Here is a 13,079-nt window from a genome sequence, read left to right as displayed (position 1 = left end):
CTGGTCAATCCTTCACAATGCCTTTTACTTGACTGGTGTCCCGACAATGCTTCAGTGCAACACACCAGGTTGTGGAGTGCCAGCTCAAATCTTTATCACTGACATATCTCATACAGAGAGATCGGAATCTCAGCTGACTTGAGAGTGGCAGGTTAAGGGAAACATTGCTAAAGGCACAGGACTGAGTATCACTAGAGAAGTTCGGATGGAGGAGGCTCTTCAGCCTGTTTAGGTGGATGTGGAAGACCCGATGACACTATTTGAAAAGTGAAGGGAGTTTCTCCCGGTATCAGGGCCAGCAATCATCCAGACAAAATCACTCATTTACTTCATGGCTGTTTGTGAGACATTGCTGTGTGCAAAATAGCTGCTGTGTTCACCTACAAATACAGTCTACAAATACACTATTTACAATAAATCTCATGAACCACTTTGAGACATGCTTCTGATGTGAAAGGCTCTATATCAAATGCAAAGTTTATTATTGTAATTATCTCTGCCATTTGCATATACTGTTTCTGAGGGTACATTAACCTACAAATATACAGTCTCTACACCGTACAGTATAATCACATGAAGACATTCCAACAATGTGATAAGGTGCTGTATAAAATGCAAGGACCATTATTCAGATATGTACTGTGCTAGCACTGCTGAGGCTTCAATAGGTAGTTGTGTTGTTCTAAGCATGTTTGCCCAGGAGAGGGCTCACTCTACTGTTCCTTGCGTAGAAGCCTTTCAATATGCTTTAGTATTCCCAAGCTGTTTATAGCTTCTACTAAAACCCTGGCAAATTTTAAGACAAGGAAAGACCACTGAAATGTGCCCATTTCTTTTAATATTTTTATTGACTACATGCAGGAATGGCATTTTAGTCAATATGTTGTGAGGAAGATATGTTATCAATGTATTCGGGCCTCAATCTTCAGCACTGAACAATTCTATATCCAGACGCTCTTGGATTATAAAACACTTTCAAATTTTAAATGTAAAACAGTAAAATAATTTTGAAATAAGGTGGTAATATTGATAATATGGTAATTGGTAATAAATATGGTCATATTTGATTCAAGATATACTATGTGGAACTTAGCTAACGTTCAACATACTGTATGCATGTTGGCAATCCGAATACAAAGAAATGTTTTGTCTGTTAATGGAAGAAATTTTTTTTAAGAGCAAATAAGTTGTTTAAGCCTTAAACTGTAAGGGAAAAATGATGGGTGATATTTCAAAAATGTTGTATCTGTTTCCCAAGTCAACCCTAGTTAATTTACAGATCTGCTCATTGAGGCTTTGACTAATGTTTTTAGGATCTCTAAACATTGGAACTGCATCTAATTTGGGGAATCCAAATGTTAACAGAGTTAGGCATGAGCTTGGAAATTATAGGCTGAAGGTTAAGATCTCTAGTGTGGAAAATGCTGGAGAACACAATATAGAATGCTACAGTTGCTCTGTTCTTCAGTTGAGATGTTACACGGAGGCCTTGTCTACTTCTTCAGGTGGATATTAAAGATCCCATGGCATTATTCAAAAAGAGACTAGAGTTTCCTGGCTAACAATCCCTAAATAAAATTGTTCATGGCTGTTTGTGAGACATTGCTGTGTGCAAATTGGTTGCCGCATGCTCCCACAAAACAGTCACTACACTTTATAGTATATCGTATGAAGGGCTTTAGGACATCCTCCCGATGTGAAAGGCACCATACCAAATGTAAGGATTATTATTTTTATCACTCCATCTAAACAAATCAAATTTACAACAATCTTTACAAGATTGGTTTGGATTAAGAATGCCCTTCGTCCAGTCTGATTTTATCATTCCTGAATACACAACCTCCTGTCTCCCATCACAGCATCAAGCTATTTTTTAATGAGTCCAGTGTCTTGGCTTCAACCACCCTTCCTGGAAATTTGTTCCAGATGTTAATTACCCTTTGGGTAATGAACATTCCTGGCTCCTGTCTGTCCTGAATTGCCCTTTGGAACTCTAGATTCGTGTCCTCTCCTTCTACTGTCTTGTTGCAAAATAAAGTATTGTTAGTTTTAATATCAGTAAACAAATCTTTTTTGGAAGCGGTGGTCTGGATGGGTCTAAATACTCCTTGAGTCTGGCAATAACTTTAATAATCTACAGGAATAACATTAACCTGATAAGGCGTTAATAAGGAATAATAAATTAAATAAGGAATAACATGATAATAAGGAATAATGTGATAAAGCGCTGTTTCAAATGCAAGGATTATTATTATTAATTTATTAAAAACTGATATCAATGGTAACAGAAGCAAGGATCAACGATCATATTAGATTTACAGGCTGGAAAGTAATTGTAATGGTTACTTTACTAATTTCCTACCTTTGCTCTTCATTTGTCAGCTGATTGACCTCCTGCCAGTTTGAATTCTCTGACTTGTTCTTTGCGGTGTCATCCCAATGATCCTTTTGTACATTTTCATCTTTCTTAGAGCTCAGTTTTTCCACTTGCTCTGATGTCAACCTTTGCTGTTCTCCTGCCTGGCCCCCTTTCTCTTGCGCTGCTTGTCTGTTCCTCTCTTCCTCTGCCAGTCTTTGGCACTCTTCCTTTGGCTGCCAATTCTCTGCTTCCACCATCTGCTAATAGTTAACAGTTGAAAGATTAAAACAACATTGTTCTTTTTCTGGCTAAAATGTTAGCACAGTGGCACACCAGGCTGCTAACTGAACTTTGTACTTTGTCTTGTTTATGAATCATCATACATTTAAGAGAGTTTTTTTGTAAATATGCAGTTTTTTGTTGATATATGAACAAATAGTCTTTTCAAGTCTAAATTATAGTCAAGTGGGGATGTTTTTTCAAGTTATAAGGATGCATTTTTTTAACAATTACTTCCACTGATTGTTTTTATGCACAGCTTACACAAAGCAGGAAGCATAAAATCATTATAACATAGAAGATGTAATTCAGTAAGAATAGATAGTGACAGATTAGTTAATCACCCGATTGAAACTCTCCTGGCCAGAGTCGCAAAAAACGAAAATCAATAAAAATAAGGGAAAAAAAAGAAAATGGAAGATAAGGAAAGAAGTGCAGATCAACAAAAATGGGAGATACCAGATGGTATCCTCAGCAGGTCAATGCTGGAAAATAAATATTCAACAAAAATATCCTAGCCAATTTACAAAAAAAAACACTCAGCTCAACAAATTGAAAGGAGACACTGTAATTTGTAATTACAATTACAAATTTGTAATTTGTAATTATCACTTACCTGGAGCGTTGTGCTGCCACATGATGAGAGCTTATTTATTCCAGCAATAATTAAGAAACAATGCAAACATTATCCTTATTGCACGGTCTAAATGATCAGAATAAAGGTAAGTGCTACAAGTCACCAAACTCCCAGCCTCTCACCTTCTGATTCTGCAAAGCCAGCTGTTTGTGCTTCCTGTCTGCTGCAGTCTCCTCAATGGGCGCAGGATTTCTGTTTTCCTCAGTTATTGGTGGTGAGATCCACTCTGTGGGGATCTGGTTTGAGAATCCAGTTGATCGTGAAGTTATTGGTGCCACAGTTTCCTGAATGATTTTAAGTTCCTGGAAGAAGTGGATTTCCAGATAATTTACAGCCATTTCTAGATAACTGCTCATTTCATGTCTTGCCAATGACCTGAGCGTTTATGGAATGATTTTGCGAATTGTTTGTATAGATCAGGTCAGCTCACATTGATGGATTATAAACTGACTTTTATATCCATCATTGTGGAAGGAGGCATTCAGCAAAAGTCATTTGCTACAGAAACTGCTTCAAGGCCATTTGCATTTTTATTATTATATAATCTACTAATTAATGTCACAAAATATTATAATTCGTGATTAAAACTTAATTGTTTTAGTTTTTCTTTGGGTTCGTTGGGTTTGGGGACAGAGTCATTATTTCAACATCAAGAATGCCCAGGGCTGGCATTGCCTTGGTCACTGTCTACTTCAGTCTCAATCTCAGAGAAGCCATCTTCTTCACCATATCAATGACAAGTTTTCACATTCGTATGACCCATGAGCAGAGATTAGAGACAGTAGGCCGATTTTCATCAGAACAGAGAAGTTTGAGGGAAGACCTGTTAGAAGTGTACAAAGATTTACAAAGATTGTACAGCATAGAAACAGGCCATTCGGCCAAACCAGTCCGAGATGGTGTTCTTACGCCCATTGCTTAATGTCCTTCAAATTCTCCCTCATCTGAATACCTAGCTTCCTCTTAAATGCATCTGCATCAACCACCACTTCGTGCAGTGAGTTTCACATTCTCACTACCCTCTGCATGAAAAGTTATTCTTTAAAATATGAGGGGTTCTAATAGAATTGATGGGAAAACATTAGTTCTACTCGTCAGCAAGTCAATAACGATAGTGCATCAATTCAAGATAAATAACAAAGGAATAAAAGGAGAGATTAAGAGGATTGTTTTTTACACACACAAAGTTGTTAGGATGTGGAATCGTCGATCAGGTGTCAAGGCCAGAACCCAGAAGGGAAGTACATAGATATATATAAATATATATATAATAGATATATATAAGAAGTCTTTTGCAGGGTTTTAGGGAAAAGGCAAGTAAAATGGACTGAATTGATATCTCTGTCAAAGAGCCAGCACAGACATGATGGGCTGTCTTCTCTGCTATAAATTTCCATGGTTCTATTCCTAACATTTGTAACTACAGACCAAATGCAATTAATTATAGTTCTTGTGAATTCACACTTACTCAGAGCAATGTTAAACATGCCCCAAACCATTTTACACATTACAACGGATTGAAAGAGTATATTTTCATCTCAGTCAAAGCCAGGTCTCAGAGGATAACAAACAGCAATGCTAACCCATTGCACCACCCACTCTCCAGTAACATTTATAATAATATTGTAATCTGTATTCTTGTGAGTATTTGTTTACTGTAATCGTGTGATTTATAGAGTATAAATTCAAGAGAGTAGGTTTATTTACAAGGTTCACATACTCTATCCAGGATTAGAGGTAACTAGCTCCAGCGTTAATAATAATTTACGGCTGTGTAATGTTGTATGTAGAACACTGCAGTAAAGGTATTAAGACTGAGGTTTCCCCATCGGAAATTCAATCCTAGATTAAAAGTAGCCCAACACCTCCAGGAGACGAGATAGAATTAGTTAAATCTGCCGAGTGTCTGCTCTGAATCATGAGATTTTTCTGGAGTGCTTTACAAGGTGGTGATAGACTCAAGTAGTCTTTCTGGTGTTAGCGGACAGAGAAACGTGAATCCATGAGTTCCTCAAACTCGCCCCTGGCACTTTGTACTCTTTATAATACACACAGCTTTCCATGTGTTTGACTTGCTGTGCTGCAGTGGTCTCACTGGAGTCTGAGTTTATCATTGGTTCCATTAATTAGTTAATGTATTATACCAGGATGTTTCACTGGAGGACAATGTTCTTGATCTTCTCATATAGCTGATGGGGTTATTTTTAGGAGCACGTGTAACTTTCCTCAACAGACACTATAAAGAGTTCAACTTTGTAAATTGGATAGAAGGTTCATTTGCAAAGCAGTACTCATGTTCTACCACTAGGTGTCAGTGTCACATTCAATTACTGCACAACATATCACAAGATCACAGAGTTGGTCTGGATGGAGAAGCCTCTTCAGCTCATCTGATCTTATCCCTTCATAACACCCACCCTGCCATACACGTGCAAATGACTTATTTTTTAAAGATATCTAACTTATTCTCTCCTGAAAGTTAATATAGATTGTATCTTGACCACCACAACAGTCTGCGTAAAAACAAATTTCCTAATGCTGCCCAGATTGCTCCTTTGCCATCTTAAATTGCCGCCCTCTATTTATTGACTCACTGACCACTGGAAATAATTTCTCCCTATCTACTCTATCAAAACCCCTAATCCAACCCTGAAAGCGTTTAACTGCCTTATTTTCACTAACTCACTTAGTCTCAGAAGAAAATGATTTTAAAATTGACCACGGAACATCATGCCACAGTTTAACATCTGACCTCTTGCTTACCTCTTCGTGGTACCTACGTTCTTCCTCCTCCACTTCCTTCTGTGCCTTCTCCCACTCTTGGCGGAGCTTCTCCTGCTCCCTCCTGTACCTTTCCTGCAGCAGAGTAAGACACTGCATTTCATTACCAGTCACTCAATCGAGCTGAGAGGCACAAATACAGATGTAGTACCTGCCATCCAAACCTTAGTCCTTTTTGTTGCAAATTGCCCTTAAGGGGCCATTATTTAAGGTGAACCTTGACAGGGGGAAGAGAAACATTATGGTGACACCTGATTTTGGACTCACCCGATATCCTCACTTACACTCATCATCAGAGGTCTGTAGATAATGACTGGACAGAGAGAGGAACCCTGATTGATTTTCCTACCCCCAACAAGGGCACAGAGGCCAAATTATACCCCAACTCTTGCCCCGCCTGAGATAACAATATTAATCCTTGCATTTCATATAGCGCCTTATCACGTCTTTGTGATGTCTCAAATTGCTTCACAGGATACACGATAAAGTGTAGTGACTGTGTGTTTAGATCCACTAACTTAGCAGACGAAGCTTGCAATCGACAATCATCTGGTTTGTATGGCATAATTCTGCACCAGGCTAATATATTTACTAACTCGACCGTCAGGGCTGCAAGTATTAATGGATATTCCTCACCTGCATTGTGTAATGTAATCATTCTTTAGGCTACATGCTCTGAGTGTTAACAGTTAACAAAAGGCATGTGTTTATATAAGTTAAAAAACAGTGAATGGGAATATATTGATTTCATGATACTTCAGTTTAAACACAGCTTTGTAATTAGCAAATGTGCAAGTGGCTGCTAAATGTTGATATTGTGCATCTTTTTGGCCTTCCAGGGAAATATTTTTTCCCTTCTTGTTTTTGCTTCTAGGCAAATTATAAGTAAATGAAAGGTAAAATGTTAGTTTGAGATACAATAATAATAATCCTTGTATTTGATATGTATCATGTTTTTGAGATTGATATCAATTGAGCCGTAGGTGGAACACTAGCAGACATACAATTTTCTTACTTTTTCCTCTCCTATTTTCTCTGCTCCCCTCCTCCTCTCCAGGTAAGCAGTCAGAGAAATGTGCCACTCTGTCTAATCAATTCAATTCTCACTGGTGATCATCCAAGTGACTGCCATTCCAGCAATGTGTGGGACTTACACAGATCAATCCCTTATAAAATATGTTTTATGGGTTATGTTGTTTGACTGCTTCCCAAACATGACACACGACATGTTAAAGATTATTTAACTTATATCAAATTGGCACAGAACTATTTCCTTTGTACGGCTGAATAAAATACCACCTCCCTCTACTGCTTCCTCAGCTCAGCTCCCTCCTCCCAGCTCAGGCTCCCAGTCATCTCTGTAAAAGGCACTATATAAATGTAAATTGTTGTTATCTCACTTGCAGAGCATTTGGTAGCATCTCCCCCTGTCCTATAGTACTAAATTACTGGGAAAGACCTCAGGCAATCATTTAAATGGAATGGTCACAAGCACAGAATGGAATGCATGCTCTTTCGTGCTAGGCTGTCTGACGGATACTATTAAGCAATTATATTGATAAACAGAAGACTTTTGTATAAAAACAATGAAACAAAGATAAGCAAATATCACTGCCAAACAATCACATGGATGAGCAAAGTTGTGTTAAATAAAAATATGTTGCAATCATGCACAGACACAGTTGAGTCATTTTAATTTCCATCACCTTACACAGCAAGTGACAAGCATCATTTATGTATGTTTTTATGCTGAAACAGCATTAGCAGCCTTGTCGCTTTTCAAGCGACTTGAAATTCAATACAAGCACCCTCCTCTCTATTGACAAATGCAGTTGATCAATGCAGTACTCAGCAAATTCCTGTTGTCTTGATGCTTTATATTTGGTAGCGATAGCAGCAGAAAGATGAAGCTATTAATAAACTGGTCTTACTAGAGGAGTCAAACATTTAAATAAAATTCACTGAAGTTCTAATATGAAATTACTTCTTTACTTTTGAATTGTCTTCCTCTTTCTATCCGTCTCCTCACACTGCTTGGTCAGGAGGACAGTTCAGTACAAGCCCATAATAAGTCTGTGAGTGTTGTCATTGTAACCACTTCACCAACCAGTAAGAACACTTGCTCAAATGCCGTCCATCTGTGTTTCTCTTGCTTTCACTTCTCTGGCCTGGCCAAAAGAAGTGAAAGCTGCCGAGTAGGAGCTCCAATGTGGATAACAATCACTAGCAGCATTCAGCCTGAGCTCTCCTAGTCAGACACGCTAGCAATAAAGGTCTCCCTCAGGAGTTTGTTCTTGAATATATTTGATCTTAAGTCAGTGAAGAAAGTTAAAGCTCATTCATTGATAAGGACTAGGCTGACATGATTAATAAATGTGAGCAGCATGAATTTCAACTTAAGCAAATGCATGAAACTTTGTATACAAATTCCAAGAATACATGTTATGGGTTACAGTAATTTTCCCTCCAATTTAGCAATCCTATTAGCCTTTTTAATTTCATTTATTCACAGGTCTTATCTGCCTGTCAGAATACTGACTCGCTGCCTCAGTTTGATGCTTGTTTGAGGGTTGGTTGATGGGAAACAAATCTGGGGAGAAAGTTTCCTATTGGATTAGTGTGAAGAGCTGAATTGTGGGTGTAGTTTCTCCTATGCAAGCTTACATGCCAAGCAGCAGCAGATGAAGCACTTTACAGCGAGGGTCAATGCAAGCAACGTTAATGTACCTGGAGCAAGCGTTCCTGCTCTTTCTGCCATCGTTCCTGGCGTTTGCGTTCTTCTTCTGGATCCCAAGACCAGCGTTCAAAGCACTTGGGGATATTTAAGGGAGCGACTGGGATCTAACAGTCCACATCAGGAAAAAGGTTATTGTCATCATTTATGAATTCTCTTAAATGTATGCTTCTACTAAGCATGAGCAACACTGACAGCTTCTCAAGTAAGCAGGGAAAGAGAGCTAAACAAAAGGAATTCTCCTCTGATAACCAACAGGTTCTTCAGCAAGCATTAACAATTATTTTTCAATGGAACTAATGACTTTAAGGGTAATCACTCAGTCATTCAATTGCTAGCTCTAATTTAAATTCTCACTCAATAACATTTATTAGATAATAATAATCCTTGCATTTGATATATGAATTTGGAAACGTCAAGAATGGCATCCATAACGGTGATTTTTTTGTACTGTTTGAGCACTTTTTCTCTATTCTGGGATATACACACTGGCCCAGGCATTTGGAGTGTTGCCTACTCTCCATTTTAGCCGACAAGAACAGCCCACCGTTGTAAGAAAAGCCTTGATGCTACAATGGGCAGATAGTAGAATTGGTATTCTGAAAAGGTGACATCGAATGGCAAGGAACTCTTCTCTTCTTCTCTGAACCTCTCTTGCGAGGATTTTCACTGTCGGCCAGTGAGTGAGCCTTCATCTCTTCCCGCCACCTCTCGCTGAACAGCATACCAGCGATTGGTTTCCTGGCTTTTGATGAGTAATGAGCAGATTGCCACTTCCTTCTACTCCATGAAGTGTGCTGGAACATTGTGCAACCACTGAAACCCCAATTAAAGTTGCACACTTCCACTGATCTGGTGTTGCAAAAGTGCTTTTAGGAAAATTGGAAAACAGGAATAGGAGGAGGCCATTCAGCCCATCAAGCCTCTTCCGTAAGTTGTTTTTAAAAAGAAACTTACATTATAGATACTGCAAATACCACAATTGCTAAATTGAAAACTTGTGAGATCTGTTTGAGAAATAGTATGCTTTACTTGCTGGCTTTTTTCAGTCTTTGCTAATTTGTGATTCTCAATTTGTTGGTTTCCGAATCTTGCAATCCAATATTTGGACTGCAACAGCACAGCCCCTGTAAAGTACTCTGAAATGTTATTCTGCATGATATGAACTATATAAATGAAAGTTGCTGTTGTTGTTGTATTTAACCAGAAGGTACAATTAATGCAATAAAACTACTTTGTGAATACCGCTCCTTAGATTCCCATTATGCCATTCAACTGAATACAGAAGCCACACATTGGGATTTGGGTGCACAGGATATATTTAGACTTTCTGTCTTTCTCTTCCCCCCACCATCTGAACATGCCAGTCAATGCACAAATATCAGTTCCAGGAAATAGTTTGAAAACAAGTCACAGCATTTCTGAGAAATATATTAAACAAATGATGGGTGAAGCCAAAATAAGCATTTAAGATTTTGTTGATTTCAATAATCAGTCCCTGATACCCACATGGACTAGTATAACAGGCCACTCCATCAATTTAAGACACTATGGCTACATAATTGTTAAGTTCAATTTCATTTGTAAACAATTAGAATTTATACCAAATGGCAGCAAAATAATTGTATTTCAGAAACAATTCCCATTGAGTTTATGTGTATATATACTTAGATGTAACGTATATAGGAGCTTGTGTAGATACTGTATGTATATGTCATGATAGTACATAGGCTGACGTTTATGTATCATATGTATAGGTGTATCCTGGCTGTGTCTTTTTGCTCCCATTTCATGGCAGACTGATGTACTAACCAGTCAAACTGCAGGATGTGTCTTTGTTCTTCAGGCTATTAACTGAGGGACTGACACATTTCATGAAGGTACAACCTAAATAATTCAGATGGTGTCACTGGAATGCAGCATTGGAAGCATCTGCTCGACAGTCCAATGTAAACCTATCGTCTCCATAATCAATAAAATACGTGATCACCCAAATAAATCAATGGCATGTATTTTGTAGCTGAATTGAATGCACACTTAAACTAACAAAGACCAATTACCTTGAATACAATGCGTCTCTTATCAAAAATATATTTAGCCCAAGAAAATAACAAATACATTCGGGTATTGCAATTTTTCACAAGAGAATAGAATAAATTAAAAAGCTTTTTGTTTTAGCTTTTTGAATATGAAATACAGCACCACTGGGACTGAACATCTGTAATCAAGAGTTGTATATTAAATGCAATTTTTAATTAATTTCTACTAATCCTTATTCAATTAGATTTTATTAATTGGGGAATACTTTCGTGGAGATAATTTTATTTGGATGGAGGGCGGAGGTGGTGGTTCAGTTTCTATTTAACAGAAACGTGAGATGAAACCATACAAATGGGAATCTCTCACATGCCGCTTGCCTTGACCACAGATTTCTATTTATCAGTTTCTCCAACTCTTGAAGTTTGTCAATGCATCATTACTTCTCCAAAGAGATTTTACTAAAGGATATGTTTCAGTTCAATATTTTAAGATACACCTTGATGTGCAGTCAACCTAGAATTATCTGGGGTCAGAGGCCGTGTCAGGATCAGTTACAAACAACATAAACTATTTTATGTGGCTTTCGTCTTGCTGAGCCAAGTAGGTTTTGTCCAGGAGAGTACTGTTTAATCAACTGCTGCAAATTCAAATTAAATCAACAGAAGATATAAGGTTTTTTAAAGGGTAACTCACATTTTTTATATTAAAATTCAGGTATATCATATACAAATTGAATTTTCTTGGCACCCTCTCAAGTCTTGTGACAGAGTGGTTATGAGCCTTTTGTAATTAATCGCCGAACTATGTGTTTGATAAAAATGATACCCAAAAGAAAGTTTGATATCTACACTAGAACTGATAAACCTCCCTTCTGGCTTTGAAAACAATGCATTTATGCACTAATCAAATTTTAAAACAAGGTTTAACAAACATTGACGTTTCAGCTTGGCTCAGCCAGTAGCATTTTTGTCTCTGAATCAAGATGGTTGTGGCTTTGAACTGCACACCAGGCCTTGATTTTATAACCCAGTACTGAACGAATTGCTGCATTGTTAGAAATAGGACTATTTTAGAGAGCAACGAGTTCTCCCAGTATCACTAGCAAATGTTCATTTCTCTATTATCCAATTCAAAAAAAGTGTGTAAAGGTAGTCATTCATTGTTTGTGGGAATTTACTAGTGCAGATTAGCTAGCACGTTTGCCTACATTTACCAGCTATTGAAATGCATCATTCAAAGTGTTTCAGACATTGCAGTGATAAAGTGCAATATCAAATGAACATTCTAATCACTATTGTAATGACGGTCTGATTATCTCAGTCTTGCAGGAGAGGAGGGATCCTATCAGCTGCCCAAGAAGGTGATTGAAAGATCAGCAGTAGGAGTGTAGTGGAGACAGGAGAGACCTTGGTTTGGTGACACTTTTGTTCAGCTCCCAACTTCCACAATCTTTGTGCTTGCTCCCGTTCCCATTATTCTAATGTCCCTCTGAAGGCTTTCATTGTTGGAGAGGTTCTGAGTTCACTGGAGGTAGTCATGAGCTTGATAATGTACAAGTGTTGCCTTGCCTCTTACTGATCACTTAATCACGTGGAAGGTGTGAGAAGTGCAGACATGACAGTTCCAGTACGGCATGTGCTGAACTGGACGTACAGTAATTGAGAGTGTAGATAGATAGCATATACTGCAAGTGAATATGTGCCTCTAGAGGCAGATGGCGCTACATCATCAATGCACTGAGCCATCCAGCACACAGTGCCTCTCAGGACAAGATCCTGATCTGAGCCTACTTTGTCAAAGACACTTAAAAGAACAAACAACAACAACAAACAACAAAAAAATTGCATTTGTAAAGCGCCTTTCACGTCGGGAGGATGTCCTAAGGCACTGGACAGACAGAGTTACGGACCCGAGCTGAGGGTCAGGGTGGGGGAGGGTGGAGGGCAGGGGGGTAAGCAGGGAGATCGAAAGTACGGGCGAAGAGGAGGGTCTTGAGGTGGGTCTTGAAGGTGGCGAGGGAGGGGGTGAGACGGATGGACTGCGGAATGAGTTCCAGAGAGTGGGTGCAGAGTGGTGGAAGGCCCGCCTGCCGATAGTGGGGCGAACAAGGCGGGGTACGTGAAGCAGGCCGGAGACCGCTGAGTGGAGGGAGCCAACAGGATGGTAGGGGGTTAAGAGGTCGGAGAGATAGGGGGGAGCAAGGCCATGGAGGGCTTTGAAGGTGAGGACCAAGATCTCGAACTGTATCC

General features: G+C 38.7%; 1 protein-coding gene across 1 annotated transcript in view; it reads right to left on the bottom strand.

Annotated features, from left to right (window-relative positions):
• Positions 1–13,079, bottom strand: part of LOC103175895 (LIM and calponin homology domains-containing protein 1) — a 199,075-nt gene that overhangs the window by 10,989 nt on the left and 175,007 nt on the right. The window contains 4 exon segments of the mRNA XM_042341561.1: positions 2,363–2,619; positions 3,398–3,577; positions 6,039–6,131; positions 8,784–8,897. Coding sequence (XP_042197495.1) covers positions 2,363–2,619; positions 3,398–3,577; positions 6,039–6,131; positions 8,784–8,897 — 644 coding nt within the window.

This window comes from Callorhinchus milii, unplaced genomic scaffold (assembly GCF_018977255.1).
Source record: "Callorhinchus milii isolate IMCB2004 unplaced genomic scaffold, IMCB_Cmil_1.0 Scaffold1, whole genome shotgun sequence".
Lineage (NCBI taxonomy): Eukaryota > Metazoa > Chordata > Chondrichthyes > Chimaeriformes > Callorhinchidae > Callorhinchus > Callorhinchus milii.
The sequence above is the reverse complement of the archived record's forward strand: the minus strand, read 5'-3'. Positions and strand labels throughout refer to the sequence as shown.